The 19,498-nt window shown below is 38.6% G+C and overlaps 1 protein-coding gene across 8 annotated transcripts; it reads right to left on the reverse strand.

The window, feature by feature from the left end:
• Positions 1–5,460: 5,460 nt before the first annotated feature.
• Positions 5,461–17,911, reverse strand: LOC116258569 (uncharacterized). Of its 8 annotated transcripts, none has more exons than XR_007574037.1 (4): positions 17,886–17,911; positions 8,681–8,908; positions 6,146–7,522; positions 5,461–6,068 (listed from the first exon to the last, which is right to left on the reverse strand). XR_007574037.1 is itself a non-coding variant. In XM_031635764.2 (3 exons), the coding sequence occupies exons 1-3, from the start codon at positions 9,519–9,521 to the stop codon at positions 7,872–7,874; spliced, it is 390 nt and encodes a 129-aa protein (XP_031491624.1). In that variant the 5' UTR covers positions 9,522–9,585; the 3' UTR covers positions 7,533–7,871. The 8 variants fall into 8 exon arrangements, 2 of the variants coding, with proteins under 2 accessions (XP_031491624.1, XP_031491623.1); XR_007574036.1 differs by lacking the exon at positions 17,886–17,911 and adding an exon at positions 17,228–17,330 and having other exon boundaries at positions 8,681–8,962; XR_004173744.2 differs by lacking the exon at positions 17,886–17,911 and adding an exon at positions 9,592–9,632.
• Positions 17,912–19,498: the final 1,587 nt, after the last annotated feature.

Raw genomic sequence — 19,498 nt, forward strand, 5'->3', positions numbered from 1 at the left:
GTAACCATCTTTCCGCTTTGCAATCCACCATCAAAACGGCCCATCACTCCCGGATGAAGCATATTGAGCTTGATTTTCATTTCGTACGAGAAAAGGTGGCTCTTGGATCATTAGTTACTCAATATATTTTGTCCACTCATCAGCTAGCTGATATGTTTACAAAGCCATTGCCCCATCATCGTTTGATAGCTCTGGGCTACAATCTCAGTCTTCGCTACAATCTACGCTCGAGATTGAAGGGGGATGTTAACGCACAAGCTGCTGACCGTTACAGCTGCCCACTGGATGAAGGAAGTTGTGGAGATCATGCCAGCTCAACGAATGAAGAACATCATGAAGATCATAACAAATCCAACAAAGAGGCAACTATACCCGTTAGATTTGAAGTGATGAATCAAGGAAGAACACCTCACAAGGCAAGGAATCTAGGCAAGAAAAGTGGAAACATATCCTCATCAAAAGAGAAAGAAAGTGGCAACGTATCCTCATCAAAAGAGAAAGAAAGGATTATAGAAACCAGAAAATCAAGGAAGGATTGTTTGAATTTTAAACAAATCTGTAACAATCCCTACAAGAATCGTGTATAAATTCTCTCATCAAGGGAACCTTACATCCATCGCCTAGTTGGTGTGAGAGATAGTGGATGTAGGATTTTTTAATCCGAACCACTTAAAATCTTAGTCTTGCATTTTTTCTTTCAATCTCCATCCTGACCCTTTTCACCTTCCCGTGAATTCACTTTTTCTTCTTGCTACCTGGCCTCCTTTGGTTCTAAAGTGGCATTGCTCTCACCCCGATCCCTTTGGTCCCCTGGCCCTTCTCCTCATGCTATTGCTTTTGTTTGGCATCATCTTGCTGGCCACAACAAAACTTTTAACCACTTGCAGCGCCTTGGCATCAGTTTAGCTAACCAGTGTCCCTTCTGTCTCGTCCTGGCTGAGTCTTGGGTCCACCTTTTTACCTTTTGCCCTTTTTTCTTTAGTATTATTGTCTCTTCCTGGCCTTCCCTTGTTAGTAGCCTTCTGTATCTACCCTTCATTCTTCTTTTTTTCCTCTTCTGTCCTTCTCCCCGCTGGCGGTTTCCTGGGGTCGTGTCTGGAGGTTGTGCTCATTTCAACTTGGTGGTGCATTTGGGAAGAGCGCAACAACAGGGTCTTTAGGGACACCCTCTATTCGTCGGAGTCTGTGGCTCGTCTTGAGTAAGGGGTGTTCATTTTCCTATTCGGCTACGACGTCATCCTTCGTCTGCGGCTGGGTGATTGTACCACTCCGTCTCCCCACTCTCTCTCCACCCCTCTTATTTTGTTTTACTATACATTGTATTGTATATTTTGTCTCCTTGCTTACGTTCTGCGGCTGTTATCGGCTCTTTCTCTCTCTCATATAATTGTGGAAATGCGACGTGTATAATGGGTTTAAAATTTACTAGTAACAGCCAGATCAATTAATAGCAATGTCTGTCTTATAACTAACGGCAAAAGCTTAATGATCAACAAGATTACAAGAATACCTTTTTGTCTTAAGGAAAGTAAAAGACGGTTATAACCTTGAGAAAAAAAGATGACAAAGTGCTTCTTCATATTTGGCATTAATTTTTTAAGAAAAATACCACCAGCTGTGCAGGAAAATTTTAAAAAATCTGTCTCTTTTGGGCTTCTGATGCGGACCCCTCAATGACATTTTTATGTTTCTTCTTTTTTTTTTCATAAAAGAGAGTTGTTTTTCTACAGAAAGCAGGTAGGAACGGGAGAAAAAAAGAAGCTGATTGGATTTCTAATTCCCTCGCAAGAGCTTGTTACTTTTAAGAAATCAATCGGTAGCGGTATACTATGTGAGCATTTCATGAATCTATCCCAAAGATTAGGGCAGACTTATGGTGTGAACAACGTTCTACGACATATCAGTCCCAATGTTTAGGATAAGATTTATAAAACACTCACACTGTGTTCTTAATGCTAAACAGCCCTTTACAGCCAATATATGTAAATGAAAACTAGTTGTATAGCTGACTTAGCCAAGAGGTATGATGGAGCTCAGCCGGTTGAGAGAAATTGTCACAACAAAAAATTCATTGTGAAAAAAATGTAGCACACAGAAGGTGAAAGGTTCACCTTTCAGAAAAGACAGGGATGCCCAAGTGGAGGCCTTGTGAGGAGTCAACCACTGAATTATGATCTGACCCCTAACATTCTCAATCGCAATTCCATTAGAAATTACTGCCGTAAATATGCTCTACCTTTACATACATAATCGTCTATTCTTCTTCCTTATGGATTACAGACAATACTCGTCAAATACCAACCCTACACACAACCTTAATTTTATGTACCGGTCCACCTCATGACAGATGGCCTTCTCAATTCCCTTCTTCAAAGAGTAGAGCAAAAGGCAACTATGGCAACAATTTCTTAGGCATTTTCGTGGTGAACCTCATTGTACTTCTTCTCCAGGGAAAATTAATGCGACTACTAAGTAAATACAGCAGATATGACACTAATTCTTTTCAGTTTCTTTCTTATAAATTTATTATGTAGTTTATATTCCCATGTACCATAAATTGAAGAAGTTTGTTGCTTGCACCAGGACAGATAGAGAGACAAAGGCAAATGGATCAGGCCCCATTACTGCCACTGTATCTACTTGTGCATGACTTCTAGATGTGACTAGAAAAGTCACATGACAAGAGATCACATATGATATTTTTCTTTTCTATTGAAAAGAAGCTGCTATAGACTATATTGGTGCCAATTATAAACGCTATTTGTCTTAGATCTTTTTTTTCTAATCCCTCTTAATGGCCATTGAGGATGAATAGGTGTAGAAACATTTTATTATTATTGTGCTCTGCATATAATCTCCTCAATGGTGCAAACTACAAACTTCATCCACCAATTCCTAGTGTACTCCATGGTGCAAACTGCAAACTTCATGAACTTATTCTGCGATGGCATTTATCCTAAAGAAGAGGCAAAGTGAGGGTCGCGATGAAAATACACAAAAAAAAACAGTCGGAAGTAGGGAAGTCATCATTGCCTTTTACTCTACTCTTTGGGAAAGAAAATTGAGAAGGTTGTCTGATATGAGGAGAAGTATCTGGAAGTTTAGTGGTGGTTGGTGTTTGATGAGTTTTGTCTATAGCAGAACAAAACAAGAATGGAAAGTTGTGTATGTAAAGGTGGAAAATATTTATGGCATAAATTTGTAATCAAATTGCAAATGAGGTAGGTAGAGTTTACAAGGCCCACATTTATAATGGTGGCTTTTGTATCTTTTCTTAAAGGTGAAATCCTTCTCTTTTTTAGCCATCTCAAACAGTTGAGGAGAGTGCTCGGTTAGCTCCAACTACGTACCCCTCTTTGCACATCTATTCCAATTTCTTAGTCTCCTTATGCAAATGTTCGCTCCAACTACCTCAGCAATGCGTGACTGTATTTTCCCTGTCTTATTGGAGTAATTTGACTTCGTGACAGCATATCTATAGCTTGAGGCCGTGAAGAGATGTCAGAGGGATTTGAATGTGAACACCATTCATCTTCTCACCTATGGCTTGTCCTTGAGATAGACCTCTTCATCTACAACTTTAATAGGCAATTCTGAACATTTTTCTTGTTTTTTATAACTTTAAATGTTAATTTTTTGGGTGAGCGGACGGACCCCACCACTAAAATGAGAGGCCGAAACTCCACCCCTCCCATTCTTTCATCTTTTCCTTGGGGTCCAAAGCTGTTTCATGACTTAGGTGGTTCTATGGTGCACTCTTCAACTCAAGTGTTGAGTGTGTCACTGTTTTCAGTCCAAAAGATTAGCACCCACGAGAATTGAACTAAGGACGCATCAACAGCAAGCTACACAACCCAACCAGCTATGCTACACTACTTGAGGCATGTGTAACTTTTAATTCTGAATTTCAAATACTGGTAAATTCATATTTGGTGCTCGTGCCCTTAACCATATGTTTTCAAAAACTCAATTGAAGCAATCACTGATTCATGTTACATATTGTTATATGATATCTTGTTAAAAGTAAGGTGTTGGGTAGGTGAAAAAAACTTGAAGCGGGAAGAAATTATGAATGCAAATCGCCTTTTCTTTTTGGGAAGTGAAGAGAGTCTGTATGGTTTGGTAAACTCTAAACTGTGCCATCTCCATGCATCCATTCATCTACCATGATGATGGATAGCATCATTTTTTGATCGGTTCACAAATCCTTTGTAAGTGATGTCAATTCAATGTCAAAGCTAACTATTAATGATAAAAGAAGGTAAAAATCCTTTTTTCTTTTATTTGAGAATAAAAGTTTAGTGAGGATTTCATTCTAGAAATAAAAGTTCCTGGTTGGGATGCTTAGGGTGTGGAAAAAAAAGGGGTGATATAGATTTTGAGATTAATGTTGTGTTGAAGCAAATCTCTTTTCTTTAATCCTCCATCAGTGGCAAACCTGCCCAAGCCCCAGTGCATTTTGTAGTGATTTTATCATATGAATGGTACAACTTGATGGTTTCTTCAAGTTGATTTTAGAAATAATGTTTTTAAATCATGTTCTTCGCTTGCATATTTGCTTGTGGAGACACAATTTGGCATAGTTGGTAGCTCCTTGAGAAGTTCGCTGTCCATATTCCGGAATTTCAATATTTGAGTTTGAGTTAAAACACTGCCAAGAGGTATATAGAAGACTTTATCTCAAGTTAAATTCAACCTTTGGTAAATTCAATTTAATCAGAATTCAAGTAACTGTATTCAAGCTCTGCCACAGGCTCATACTTATTGTTAATATCCAATTTAGGTCCCGACTAACATAAGATCCACATTTATATGTAATTTGATCGAGTTTTATCATCTCGCAGGCAAATATCAGTCTCTGACACCCATTTGTTCATAAACTGCATACCAAAATTTGAATCTATGTTTGTTTAGTAGATCAAGCTAAATAGTTTCAAAATTAGATCAATGTTTAAATACATTTGATCCATTTACATCCCTACCACTTTTGTATTTTAATCATAACATTCTCAAAAGGGTTCGATGGGGAGAACACTCACTCCCTTTTTTCCTGCCCTAAAGGTCCAGGACTACTTTTGCTGGCATAAAGAGTTGGCATCTATGCCAGTGAAAACCTCTACCAGCTATTGCCGCTAACTGCTTTTGTACATATACCAAACGTGAAAAAAAAAACCCTCAAAATTGCACTTTGCTTTCTGTCATACACTTTCGTAAATATTGGTATCGGCTCCATTCATCCAATTACATATTAGCTTGTATCGCCTTACGCCTGTATCACATTCATTTTTCTTCAACTGGAGAAAGAATGTTTTCAGGAGTAAGCGAATCTCAAACTCAGTGATATGTCCTTAGAAATTAAAACAACTGTCATTAATAGTCGGCCTGCACAGTTAGAGGACTGCCTAGGACTTCTGTAGTCGGGTAAAGGAAAAGGTTATGTACAACCAAATAGCAGGAATTTAGTGTAACTTTCAAATTGGTACCTAGTTTCGAGGTCAACATATGGAAAGAAAAAGAAAATAATTGAATGCACATGGAAGAAACCAATGAATCAACAAGCCAAGGAAAGAACGAAAGAAAAGAAAAATCCTTCTCTTGGGGCCAAAGTGTGAGGATCCGTTGTGGCTGAGTGACATTACGCGCCATTCTAGTCCTACTATTTCCTTTGAAGAAATATATGAAGTCCCATCTTACAATTTTAATCCTCCATGCATCTGTTTCTGCCACATTTTTATCAGCAGTCGGTACTACATGCATATAAAATATATGTTGTATACAGCTGAAAGTATAATACCTCATCCATATATACTTGTGGAATATTTAAGGGCATGCTTGGTTACCCCAGCAACGTCCAAGTGCAGGAGTTCTGGTCTGTCAGTTGGATACCCAACCAGAAAAACCGTGTTCATATCACGTTAAATTGAAGAACATTGATCGAGTGGGATGTCGTTCGGCTGCACACATCTGTTCTTCAAACAAGCCCCAAATAACAAAACCTCAGGTCTGTTCAATCACCATAGATACAGCACGACCATCCAACAACATCTATACAGCCATGAATTCTGCAACTTTTGAGTTGTCAACAATTTCAGTTTTCTTCCAGAAAGAGCATGTTTTTAAGTGAAGGTGGAAATTAAAGACATACCTATTGGATAAGGAAGATTTTTCTTAAAAGACCATCGACAAACGATGCCTCAGCAGAAGCTTACATCACAAAACAGATTCAACTGATCTCCGCAATCCAGGAAGTGTTTAAATCACTACATTGGGAGGAGGTCATAATGAAATAGCTTTAAAAACACACTGTTGAGAAATTAATGCGTCTTGCCAATCCTTGAAGATGCATATGATAAATCACAAGATTCCACAAGTAGCGCGTATTTGTGCTTCCAGTTTGCAGGCATACCCTTTTAAGAACCAACCATGACAATTATATGGTGAACACATTCCCTATACCTTTTACAAGGCCTCTACAAAAGGTGTAGCTCAAGCTGGACCAGCAGAGGAGAAGCAAGTATGCCTAAGGAACCAACAGCAAGGAGGTTTTTGCTTCCTGAGGAACTTTCGTTGTCATGAAAACTTTGATCCTGAGTGCTAGTGCAGGCTTTCTCATTTCATGCGAAAGCTGGAAGAAGCAACAAATAATGATTTCTACGTGGCTTCCCCAATGCGCAGTAGAAAGGAATCCTACTTCCATATCGACCCTTTGGGACTAAAGGCTATAATTGAACATTGAATTCTAGAAAAGTTGGTGAGAAGAACAAAATTCAGATGTTTGCTTATAAAACTCCCAAATCCCCTGAATTTAATGCCGCCTCAATTGTCAATCCAGGAAAGAGATTGGAATAGTCTTCGTTGGGAGGACCTAAGGTTGGGAGAGGCTACGATATATTGTCTAGTGACTTAGAAGATAATATAGACAGCATCCTATTTGTTTGTGCAATAATCTGCACATTATTCTGCCAATAAAAAATGAAAATCCCCTTGATTTTCAGCAGTATTCACCTTTGCCTTGCCTGTCTAATCATCTGCTTCATGGCTCCATCATAATTTGCAAAAGAAACTCACTTGAAAAACTTGAAACACCGAGAATGGTATCGTAAGATCTGTCAGTGAAAAATGAGTAACAAGTCCACAGTTGAACTAGCTGCGACAGCATGATGCTGGTCTGAGGTCTTCCCAACTTGTTTGCGTTGCAGATCAAGTACAAACAGCCAAGTTGTGCTTCATCCTGAGCATTTGATAGATGCCATGGCATTTATCAGTGCATCAGACAGCACCATGGATTCACAAGAATTATCTTGGTTACATGATTCAACCTGGAACGAGTTCTAACAGAGGAAGCAGAATGTCAAGAACATGCCACCATCGAACTCTCCATTTTGAAGAACAATCAGCTACATTCACAAACATTAATCCAGTGGAGGCACTCATGTCTGGCAACTTCCAGAGCCAAAAGGGTGCATAATTCTATGGCCACCGTCAATATGCACAAATCAACTTCACCTTGATAATCATATGCCTGAAAAGAATGATGGTTAACGGCACACACATGATAAGGATGCCAACATCATAGTAAGGATCGTTTGGAAAGGATCATGGCAAAAATCAAGACGATGGATTATGGAAACAGTTACAGCAAAAATCAAGAAACGGTTTTGTTGATAATGAATATCTTGTAACAGCTCCTTAAAATAAGGAGTTATTTCAGCTGTAATGCCTATAAGATATTGGCATACTTTGTTAATTTTAAGGCCGATGGCCTTCCGTGGGTAAAGAAAATATGCTCCACGTTAATCCCCTAAGCTTTTTTTTGTTATTGCTTTATGTTTTCCAACATGGTATCAGAGCATGATGCTTGAAGAAGAAGATCAACGCCCAAAAATGACTTGCAGATGACCAAAGAGATTGCTGCCTTCTTCACCAAAGCGAGGACTCGATCCTGTGAACAAAATCTTCAAGAATCAAGCTTGAGATTTCTGAATTGCTGCCAGAGCATGATCTGCCTCCATAAAATCTCCATGGCAAATTTAGACTTTGTGAAAGGCATCCAATTTGAGGGAAGATGAAAAGAATGATGGTTAACGACACACACATATGATAAGGATGCCAGCATCATAATAAGAATCGTTTGGAAAGGATCATGGCAAAAATCAAGACGATGGATTATGAAAACAGTTACACCACAAATCAAGGAACGGTTTTGTTGATAATGAATATCTTGTAACAGCTCCTTAACATAAGGAGTTATTTCAGATGTAATGCCTATATAAGATATTGGCATACTTTGTTAATTTTAAGGCCGATGGCCTTCCGTAGGTAAAGAAAATATGCTCCACCTTAATCTCCTAAGCTTTTTTTTTGTTATTGCTTTATGTTTTCCAACAATGCAGACTCCTAGAGGGCAAAATGATCATAAGTACTATTTCAATTTCATTCTAACAAAAAGAAACAATGTTTGTAAACAAAGAACAAAAGTGGCAATGAGCTTTTCACGGTTCATCTCTAGAGCTCTGGTTGTTGCTCAGAGAGAACATGGAAAGCTGCTCATCCAGTGATAAATCAACATGACAAGAAGTACGACATGAGAAAACTAGCCCGAGGCAACGTTGTTCCATGGGAGATGGCGAGGAACGATGTATACTTCGATATTCTACGGTGTCCTGAAGTATGAGGTTACCTTGTTTGTCAAGGCAATGGAAGGAGCCAACGAAGAAGCGGCCGTCCTTAACACCCACCAGGAGGCGACGAAAGAGCAGCTTCCGAACGACATTGACGGCGGGCGTCTCGGTGAGATTGGCATTGAAGGACGTTTCTTCCTGAAGATCATTTTGAGGTTGCTGATGAACAGTAGATGATGATCCCTGGATTTGCTCCTCCATCAGTGGAGAACTAGGAAGAACTTCCCCTGCCAGTCACAAATAAACACTGTCAGATCAGATCATCCTTCCTGACTATAAACCTCATTTATTCCGCTACCATTGAACGTGCCTTCCGGACAACTTCGGACATCATTAAAATTGAATCTACAACCACAATTGACATAATTTTTAAGGACCTTGGCCTGATACGCCTAAGGGTTACTAAATGAAGTCCTCAAAGAACAACTTTTCTATCAACGAAGCTAATCCAGGCCCTAAATAATTTCAGTAGATAAACAGAAGTTCTAGTTGCATATGCGTTGAAGCAATTCAAAACGAAAAGTTCAAAAATCTATAGAGACCAAAATTAAGATGTGCCCATCTCCTGATTTTGCAATTTTGATATGCAATTGTTCATGGTGTGCTTCAAGATTACTTCACCAAGGGGGAAGGTGCTAATCAACTTCACTTCTTCACCGAGGAGAAGAAAAGAGAAAGGGCAAAAAACTCATGCGTGTTTGCGAACGATTCAAACCACGTAAGCCCTAACGAAAAAAAAAACAGGGTACCGATAACCAAATAGCACACATCAGAAGCGAGAATGAAGAAAGCAAGAAATCGTTTCTCGGAGGTCTGTCGGTGGAACAGGAAAAATCGCATGTACACCGCCAAAATGGTACTTCAAATAAAGAGAAACCAAGAACAAAAACAATGTAAGAAACAACTAAACTGTCTCTTTTCTTTCACCAGTATCAGTAGTCGATGTAAAAGGAGCCCGACGTGAGCCCGTCCCTGCCCATTTGAATTTAAAAAATCATTTTCTTAATTATAAAATAATTTTTTAAAATATAAAATATATTTATAATACTAAATATATATTTTTAAAATAAAAAAAATTAAAAAATATATATTTTTAATGTAAACGGGTTGGGCCGGGCCGGGCTGCCGCCGGCCGACCTATCGGGCCCGGGCCCGGCCCGGGCCGAAAAATTCCCGGCCCAAGCTCGGGCCCAATCGGGCCGGCCCGGCCCGTTGCCCAGGCCTAGACTTTAACTACAAACCGTCGAGCTCAAGTTTAATTTTTTTTTAGTCGAGTTTGTGTTTGAAATGTTAAATGAGTCCAATTCGAGTTATAAAAACAAGCTTTATTTAAACTTTGCTCTCTTGATTACATAAATATGTTGTCTATGAGAAATTTTCTGTCCTTAAGTTTTGTTTAAGGAATATTTGGATGAAGAATATGTACATATCTTTCTTTATATTTTATGTTAGATGATTGGCCACAGTTAAAATAATTAAAAAAACTAGTTAAACGAGTTAACAAGTAAAAAAAAATGAGACAAATCAAGTAAACAAATCGATTCTAGCCTTGCCTTTGATAAAAATTGGTAAACCTAATGGCCAGGTTTCCTAAAACAATCTTTTTGAAATAAATTCGAAGAAAATATGCATTACTTCGCGTGAATAGACTTCTAAGATCAGTAACGCGAATAACTTTTTAAGAGAAAAATGGATAGAAACGAGTATTCAACTGAATTCTTGTTGGGGGCGTTTGATTCCACTGGAGTCGGTGGAATTCTAGAACCAAAGTACCTGTTTTTAAAAAATAGGAATTATTTTTTTCAAACATGATCTGGACATTATGCTATTATTATTAACCTGTCACAGCTTGTCTGCACCGTGGCGTGTGGATTGATATTGTTTAACTAGTGTACCCGATAGTGAATCAAACCCAAAGGTGGAGGCATTTATTACATATATACAACACTGAAAATTTGACATATATATATATATATATATATATATATATATATATATATGACTGCACTGAAATTTAGATATAGCATGTGGTTTTGGTATCATTTGTAAGTACATATGCACATGTAATATGCACACTTAGGATCATATCCACAAATGACTCGGTTAAACCCACGGGCTGGGTTTTAAACATGACCTCTTACATATAGCCATCGACTGGACATGTAAAAACTTGGTGGCAAAGGTCCTTTTGAAACAGAAAATGTATTAAGAAATCATAAGAAGTTATTTCTCTTTTGATAATGAAAGTAATCAACTCGCTACCCTAAACTGCTCATTTTTCCCTTTTTCATCATGTCTACAAACCCTTCGAAATTCCTAGCAGAAGCACCGCCCTTCATGGTAGCCTTCTTTCCCTTCTCTTCCAAGTGGGTCAACCTCTCTCTTATTCCTTCATCGTTTATCACCAACTCCAGCTTCTCCCTGATTTCTTCTTTTCCAACAGTCCCGTCATCCTCCTTCTCCAACTCCAAGCCCACCTTCCACACCTCAACTATGGCGGTCTGGTTAAGAAACTGGTCGCCAAAGTAAGGCCAACACAACATGGGGACTCCATTGCTCACTGCTTCCATGGTCGAGTTCCAGCCACAGTGAGTCAAGAAACAGGCAACCGAGGGATGAGCGAGTACTTCCTTTTGTGGAGCCCATCGAACAATAAGTGAACGCTTTGCAACTCAGTCCATGAACCCTTCCGGATACACGGCACCACCGAAACTGCCCATGATGTCAGGTCTAGAGACCCAGAGGAATGGCCGGCCGGTGAGCTCAACGCCGATGGCGAGTTCGCCAAGTTGGTGCTGGCTAAGCACCGTGGTGCTTCCCAGTGAGACGTAGATGACTGAGGAACTCAAATCCTCAGTCCAGATTGAAGATGGTTGGTGCTTGGCTTTGTTGGCTGGAAGAGAGGACCGATTGGAACTGCATTGTTGATGGGATCAAGAAATGGCGACTCGAGCTCCTCAAATGTGTTGCAGAGTATGTGACTTACGCCTTTCATGGACTCGCCAGACTTGAAGAAAATCTCTTTGACTTTGGTGTCTTCAAAGGGCAACCATAACAGGTGAGCTGACCGGAAGGCAGGTACCTCAAAAAGCTGAACCATCTTGTCACATGTTTGAAAACCTGTTCACTAGTCAAAAATATCCTCAGGGGCCTTTGATAAAGTTGCAATTATGGAATTTTAGAAATAAAATTATCCTTTTTATTAAAATCAAATATAGAATTTTGATTTTAGAATTATTGGTTCGAACTTAAATAAAAATTTCCAAACCATGATTCTACTTAGGGGTGAAATTATGCTTCTAAAATTTTTGAATTTTTGAGTTTTTCTTTAAGGCGCAGGCCATAATATATATATATATATATATATTATATATATATATATATATATATTGTTTTAGTTCATCAATTCTAACCAGCATGCAGTTTGATCATAACATTTTACCAGAAATTAACCCCATGAGATAGCTTAATTAAAATGCAGAATACCCAAACTTGGTCTCACCTCGAAATGGTTTTTCATTCACTTAAAAATTATGTTCCGTCTAAAATACTAGCTAGAGATGCATGAATCATGTACATAAATTTGTCAATATTTTTGAAATAATTAAAAATAAAATCTTCTCCTTGTGAAGGTTAACTTCCAACATCACATGCTCGCAGTTCTACCTCAAGGGGCATAACACAATTGGAGAGTAAGATGGTTCATACTCAATAAATCCGAAGTTTGAATCTCATGGTTGTTGTCACACTTTGGTGTGTTACTCATTTGAACCGCAAAAGATAGAAGAGTTAAAGAATGTACCATAACACCACCTAGGCTCCAAAGCAAGAAAATCCTTGAGAGCATGGTATGAATAATTCTGCCTTTTTTTCCCATTCATACAGTCACTTTGACACGCCAAGAAAACATTTTTTGAGCAGGATTGCATACAGTGTCCATTGCTTCGTATATATATTCTATTGAAAGGGCACATGAGCCATGAATAATTGGTTGTTTTGCCATACAGCGTTGATCAGCTTCTGCATGTTTTCACATCTATATATTAACATGTGACATACAAGAAGAGTCGCATGCCTGATTGCCTGGTCATCAGAAGCGAGTTACAAATTTTTTACGAGATGATCCAATTAAAGTTTTTAAATTTTGACATGAGCCAACATATCATTTTTCAAAATTTAATATAAGACAAGTAAATTTTTTTTTAAATTTACATGTAAATTAATCTTTTTTTTTTTTTGAGTGGGAGCTAAGGCCCCCTTTCCTTCATGAGATCTAGTTGCATGGACATGGGTGTCAGTGTGTATGCACCAATATATACCAAAGGAAAGAAAAAAGGGGTTGGCATATTTGTCAATTTTTTTATAGAGAAATATATATTTTAAACTTTTAAATTTTTCATAATCCCCTTTTTCATTCTAAAAGACTTCTTCTTTTTTTGCTTAATAGAGTATTACAGCTTTCATCAACTTCATATGCGTTCACGTGCATATATTAACATGATGACAAGAAAAGTCACATGCCTAGTGAGTTGCGTGCACAGAGGTGTTCCCACTCAAATATACATCAAAGGAAAGAACAAGGCAGGTTGGGGTATCACATATATATTAAACTTTTAACTTTTTCTTAATTTCTTTTTTGTCTTCCTTAAAAGCTTTTTTTTTTTTTTTTTTACTTCATTGAGGGTGTTTTCGTCACTCCACACCCATGTGCACAAAATTTCATGCACATGGGCGTGCACAACCAATTTCAGGTCTGAACCAACAAAAAAAGAAGTTTACACATGAATCTAAAAATTTGGACGAACAAAATACTATTTAAACCTTAATTGCCGATTATTTTATGACCATGTAAATGAAATCGCACTAATCAGTAATTCCTAGAAAGTTAATCAATCTGATTGTCAGCATTTTACCCAATGGACTAGATTCGAATTGATTAGCATATTCTTAATCATATCCACTACTTCGGAAGTTCATATATTTGAATTGGAATTCAAACTCAAACATGAATGAAAAAAAGTCTATACCATATCTGGAACTGAATCTGGATTGACAAGCTGAACTTTGATTTTAATTTGATACCTGAATCAAATTCTTAAACTGGATCTGAACTGCATTACTTTTAAGAACTGACTTTCAAAATATATATACATTGGATGTAAACTATTTATTTAGAACTAAATCTGGTCTAAATCCAACATTCGGTTGGATATTGATTTAACTTCAAATCAAAATATGATCAATGTCATTTCATATCCAAAATCCGAACCGATTTCTTATCAAATGTTAGCCTATATTTTTTCATGACCAATTTCTTATTTGAGACCATGAAGTTCATGTCCAAACATATTAAACCTGAAAACAACTTAAAAAAAGTTATCAAATAGTGTTTGCACAAAGGTTAAAGGGGTTGGTGTAATGACAGACCTCTAAGGGGGTTGGCATAATGGTAGAAAAAGGGGCAGGTAGGCAGAGTTTCGTTTTAAATTCTCCGATTGTTCAACAATTTGTAGAAAAACACCACCACGACAACAGAAAAACCATGTACCTTATGAAAGACTAGGAATTGGATGAGGATGAATTACTTATCTTACACCACTTAAAAAATTTGTAAAATTGCATAGCACATAATTCACCCTAATAACAAACACTAAAAGGGCAGAGACAGAGCCACGAGGGGGCTCAATGGCCTTGCCACCCCCCTCCACACCACAAAATTTTTGTTTTCAAAAATTTATGTCTATTTTTTTAAATAAAATAATTTATCTGATATAAAATTTAAAAAAATTAAAATTTTAAAAAATTCGACCCCTCATAATTTTTTTTTAACTCTGCCATTGTAAAAAAAAAAAAAACATAAACATGCCGAAACATCCAAATCATTTGCTCAAGGATAGTAACCATTTACCATTTTCATCGATGACTCCATCTTCAATAACCATTGAAATGTTGAGGAGGGTGGCCAGTGTCCAGGTTGAGGCAGTCCAGACGGCAGCTCTCGGAAGGTTGAGCTTCTCGGCAACATCAAACAGAAAACCCATTGCTCCATCGGCAATTACAAACGTAATCTTCTCTTCATCCTTCTCATCGATCTTCAGCACGAGCTCCTCCACGAAACTCGGAATGGCGTTCATTGAGCTAGACAAGAGCTTGCTGGCATCTTTGCGGTCGTCATCTGTAGATAAGCCGTCAGTTATGGTTACCAGCCGGATTCTTCCGGCGTAGTCGCTATTCTTCCGGCGTAGTCGCTACTAAAGTTTTCAGGCAGTGCTGCCATTACTTGTCTGTGTGTGTACTCAGTGCAAACGAAGGTAACCAGAACACCATGATCGGCTAGGTGATGAGAGAACTCCATGAGAGGTGCTACGTGGCCTTGCGCACAGAAAGGGATGACCAAAGCGTGTGGAATAGCCATTCTTCTTCTGCGTCCTATTTGGAGACGTTCTTCTGCAACAAAGCCTGCTTTCCATCTCCTTTTCTGTCCCTCTCTTTCATATTTGCAGATTCGCCAACATGTGCAGTAACAACTGTGAGCCTACCATTCTGTAAATAACGGCAACAGCTGAATCAACCTCACCAAATCAACAACAATTATGAGAAAAAAGGTCCGTGTGCACGTGGCACACGTACGTAGAAAGAAAAAGCGTACATTTTTTTAAATAAAAAATACATTTTTTTCATTTTTTTGCCTTAAATTTTTTTAATAAGCACAACTATTTTTGTCATTAACAATATTGGCATATTAAATTTTTCAGCTTTGGGTCGAAGATTAGGTACCCAGTACATAACTCGACTCTCAGCCCACCTGAAATGGAAGAAACTATGTATACTTCGATGGCGCCCGTTGAAGATGGCGAGGAACTATGTATACTTCCACGGTGTCCTGAAGTATGAGGTCACCTTGTTAGTGAAGGCAATGAAAAGAAGCAACCAGTGGGGGAGCTAAAAATTTTTTGCTATGGGACAGTAGGTCATGTGAAAAAAATTTCAAACTAAAATATATATAAATCATACCAAACTGTTTGAAATGGAGATGCATATGAAACTGTTTGTATTGTGCTTAAGGCTTACCCCAAAATTATCCTCTAACAAGCATGCTACATAATTGCAGATTCTGGTAGCTCATGAATCTCACATTCTATAAGAAAAAGCTAAAATTGCAGTATTTTTACCAAAGTGAAACTTCAAAAGAGTTTTTGACAAGATAGAATGGAGCACCTATGTGTTAGACATAGAACAAAAGATTTTACAAAGCTTTCAACCAGAAAATCAGCAGGAAAAAGGAGACTCACGAGGATCAATTTTTTGGAAAAAGACCCCGACGTGGGTCAAAATTTTCCAACATGAAGGGAAAATGAAAAGAATGGCCAATATTTTTCAAGAGCGTGACGGAATATAAGTTATATAACAATAACATGAAGATGCAGCCCGAAGACCTCAAACACCACAAGATTCAACCATGAACAAACAGATTACAGAAGCCAAACTCCTCCATCCACCAGAATATGAACTCATTTGGAAGCCATAAAAAAGACAAAAGCAATAAACCAAAAAAAAAAAAAACGAGGAAGAAGATAAACGTACCCAGGAGGAAGAGACAAAGTAACCTCCACGGCATCGACCGCACAAGGGAGAAGAGATCCAGATTCCAGGCTCTTCTTCTGTTTTTTAGCACAAAAATCGGACCAAGAGCCAAGAGCATGAGGCAAAAACGTTAAAAAAAGGGGGGGGGGGGAGGGAAAATGAAAACCCAAGAAGAAACTATTCAAGAAAAAGAGGAAAAAGCACAAAAATCAGATTCCAGGCTAGCACAAAAATCAGATTCCAAGAGCTTCTTCTGTTCTTCAGTACAAAAATCAGACCAAGAGGCATGAGGCAAAAGCGTTGATACTTGAAAAAAGGGGGAAAATGAAAAAAACCCAGCACATTTGAAGAACAAACGATTCAATCATTCAAGAAGAAGAAGAAAGAAGAAGAAACACATGGTGCCCGCCGCCCTGCCTGCTGCTGGCTGCTGCCGCCCTTGCGGCCTTGCCCTTCGCCGTTTCGTGGCTTCAGCACTTCTCCCCTTTGGCCTTCCTTTCTGAGTTTGAGTGAATTTGGGCATAAAGGGTGGGCCGATTGTTTTGAATTTTTGGTGGAGCTGGTTCGCTCATCGCTGCTGGGACCCAATCCATTTCTGGCATGGGCAACCCAGCGTCAACATGGGCGTAACACGGTCGTGAGGCTCCATTTCACATGGAACTATCATGGGCTGGTGTGGGCAGGCACCCACGCCAGCCCCACGCTGGCTCGGCCACTGGAAGCAATGAAGGAGCGGCCGTCCTTAACACCCACCGGGAGGCGACGGAAGAGCAGCTTCCGAATGACATTGACGGCGGGCGTCTCGGTGAGATTGGCATTGAAGGACGTTTCTTTGAGGCTGTTGATGAACAGTAGATGATGATCCCTGGATTGGCTCCTCCATCAGTGGAGAACTAGGAAGAACTTCCCCTGCTAGTCACAAATAAACACCGTCAATCAGATCATCCTTCCTGACTATAAACCTTATGTATTCCGCTACCATTGAACGTGCCTTCATGACTACTTCGGACATCATTAAAATTGAATCTACAACCACAATTGACATAATTTTTAAGGACCTTGGCCTGGTACGCCTAAGGGTTACTAAATGAAGTCGTCAAAGAACAACTTTTCTATCAACGAAGCTAATCCAGGCCCTAAATAATTTCAGTAGATAAACAGAAGTTCTAGTTGCATATGCGTTGAAGCAATTCAAAACGAAAAGTTCAAAAATCTATAGAGACCAAAATTAAGATGTCCCATCTCCTGATTTTGCAATTTTGATATGCAATTGTTCATGGTGTGCTTCAAGATTACTTTACCAAGGGGGAAGGTGCGAATCAACTTCACTTCTTCACCGAGGAGAAGGAAAGAGAAAGGCAAAAAACTCATGCGTGTTTGCGAACGATTCAAACCACGTAAGCCCTAAAGAAAAGAAAAACAGGGTACCGATAACCAAATAGCACACATCAGAAGCAAGAATGAAGAAAGCAAGAAATCGTTTCTTGGAGGGCGGTTGGTGGAACAGGAAAATTCGTATGTACACTGCCAAAATGGTACTTCAAATAAAGAGAAACCGAGAGAAGAAAGAACTAGAAACTAAAAATGGAAGAACAAAAACAATGTAAGAAACAACTAAACTGTCTCTTTTCTTTCACCGGTAGCAGCAGTCGATGGTGTTGGGTCGGGTCCAGCCTCAAGAGAGGACCCGACCCAAAAGGGGGAGTGGGCAGCGACGATGCCCTAACCCCTCGTCTCTCTCTCTCTCTCTCTCTGAGGCTCTTCCGTCGAGATGGAAAGAGGAAGAAGAGCACGGCTGTGGCTTTGTGCTGCCGTGTGGGTGCAAGTGTAGAGAGAGAAAGTAAAAAAACAAGAGAAAGAAAAGAGAACATACAATGATTTCTTTTCTTATAGTTTTCTTGTGCATTCATTCTTGAGAATGATTTATTTTGAAAAACACATATTGATGTGGTTGTATTGTCTCTTTGAAATATATACATATATCTCTCTTGCCTATGGACTTTTACTCCATTATTGGTGGTTTTTTCACGTATATTGTGTCTCTTATTTTCTACATTATCTAGTATATATTTTGACATATATTACTGCAATATTAGTGTTGGAAACTCGATTTTGTGCTCGCAACCGAGTGATTCCGATTTTCAGCAGTCTTGTGCAATCCCTGTTATGAAATCGGCTTGCTTGGATTGTTTTATTGATGCTAAAGGCTGCCATTAGCTGCGTAATTATTGAATATATGCATGTTTGAAAGCGTTTTTTACAGTACTAAGAGTTGTTTTTGGTTGGTTATTATCTTTTTAAGCATTTTTTTAGGGAGAAACATCTATAACAAAGTGGTATCGGAGCCACATTTGTTGTGTGCATTCTTATTGAAAGATGAAGTCGACCCCCACTATGATGGTCTCTTTAAATGGGGAACATTTGGACAATATGGAAAACAAAAGTGGAGGATTTGTTGTATTGTAAAGATTTGTATGCACCTATTGAGAACAACAAACCAACGAATATGACAGATGAAAAATGAAAGTTATTACATAGAAAAACCATTGATACCATCAGACAATAGTTAGATGAAAGTGTCTTTCATTTGGTATCTACAGAGACAAGCGCGAAGTCATATGACAGAAGTTGCATGGTCTTTATGATAGAAAAACAGTTGAAAACAAGGCTTCATTGATTAGGCAATTGGTAAATATGAAACTTAGAGAGGGAAAACCCGTGTCAGAGCATTTGAATGAAGTACAAAACATTATTAATCAGTTGTTAGTAATGAAAATGATATTAGATGATGAGTATAGACACTCTTATTGCTCAGTTCTCTTCCTGATAGTTGGGAGACTTTGGTTGTTTCTTTGAGCAACCCTGTACCAGATGGTGTGCTAATGATGAAGCATGTAACTACAGCATTCTAAACGAAGAAACAAGGAGAAAGTCTCTTGGTACTACTAGCTCACAAGTGCTAGTGATGAGAGACATGGGCAGACAGAAGAACCGTAATAAATGCCATGACAGATGAAAATCTATGTCCAAATCGAAGCCCAAGATGAGAGGTAAATGCTTTCACTATGGTATTCAAGGTCACAAGAAAATTGAGAGCATGTGGTCTTGGAATAGTTCACATGGGCAATAGTGACACTTCAAAAATTGTTATGATATGAGATGTTTGCATTGAGGCGAGTAGATGATGTAAATTGACTTTGAGAGATGTGAGACATGTTATAGATCTTAAAGTG

The sequence above is a fragment of the Nymphaea colorata genome, chromosome 8 (genome assembly GCF_008831285.2).
Source record: "Nymphaea colorata isolate Beijing-Zhang1983 chromosome 8, ASM883128v2, whole genome shotgun sequence".
Classification (NCBI taxonomy): Eukaryota; Viridiplantae; Streptophyta; class Magnoliopsida; order Nymphaeales; family Nymphaeaceae; genus Nymphaea; species Nymphaea colorata.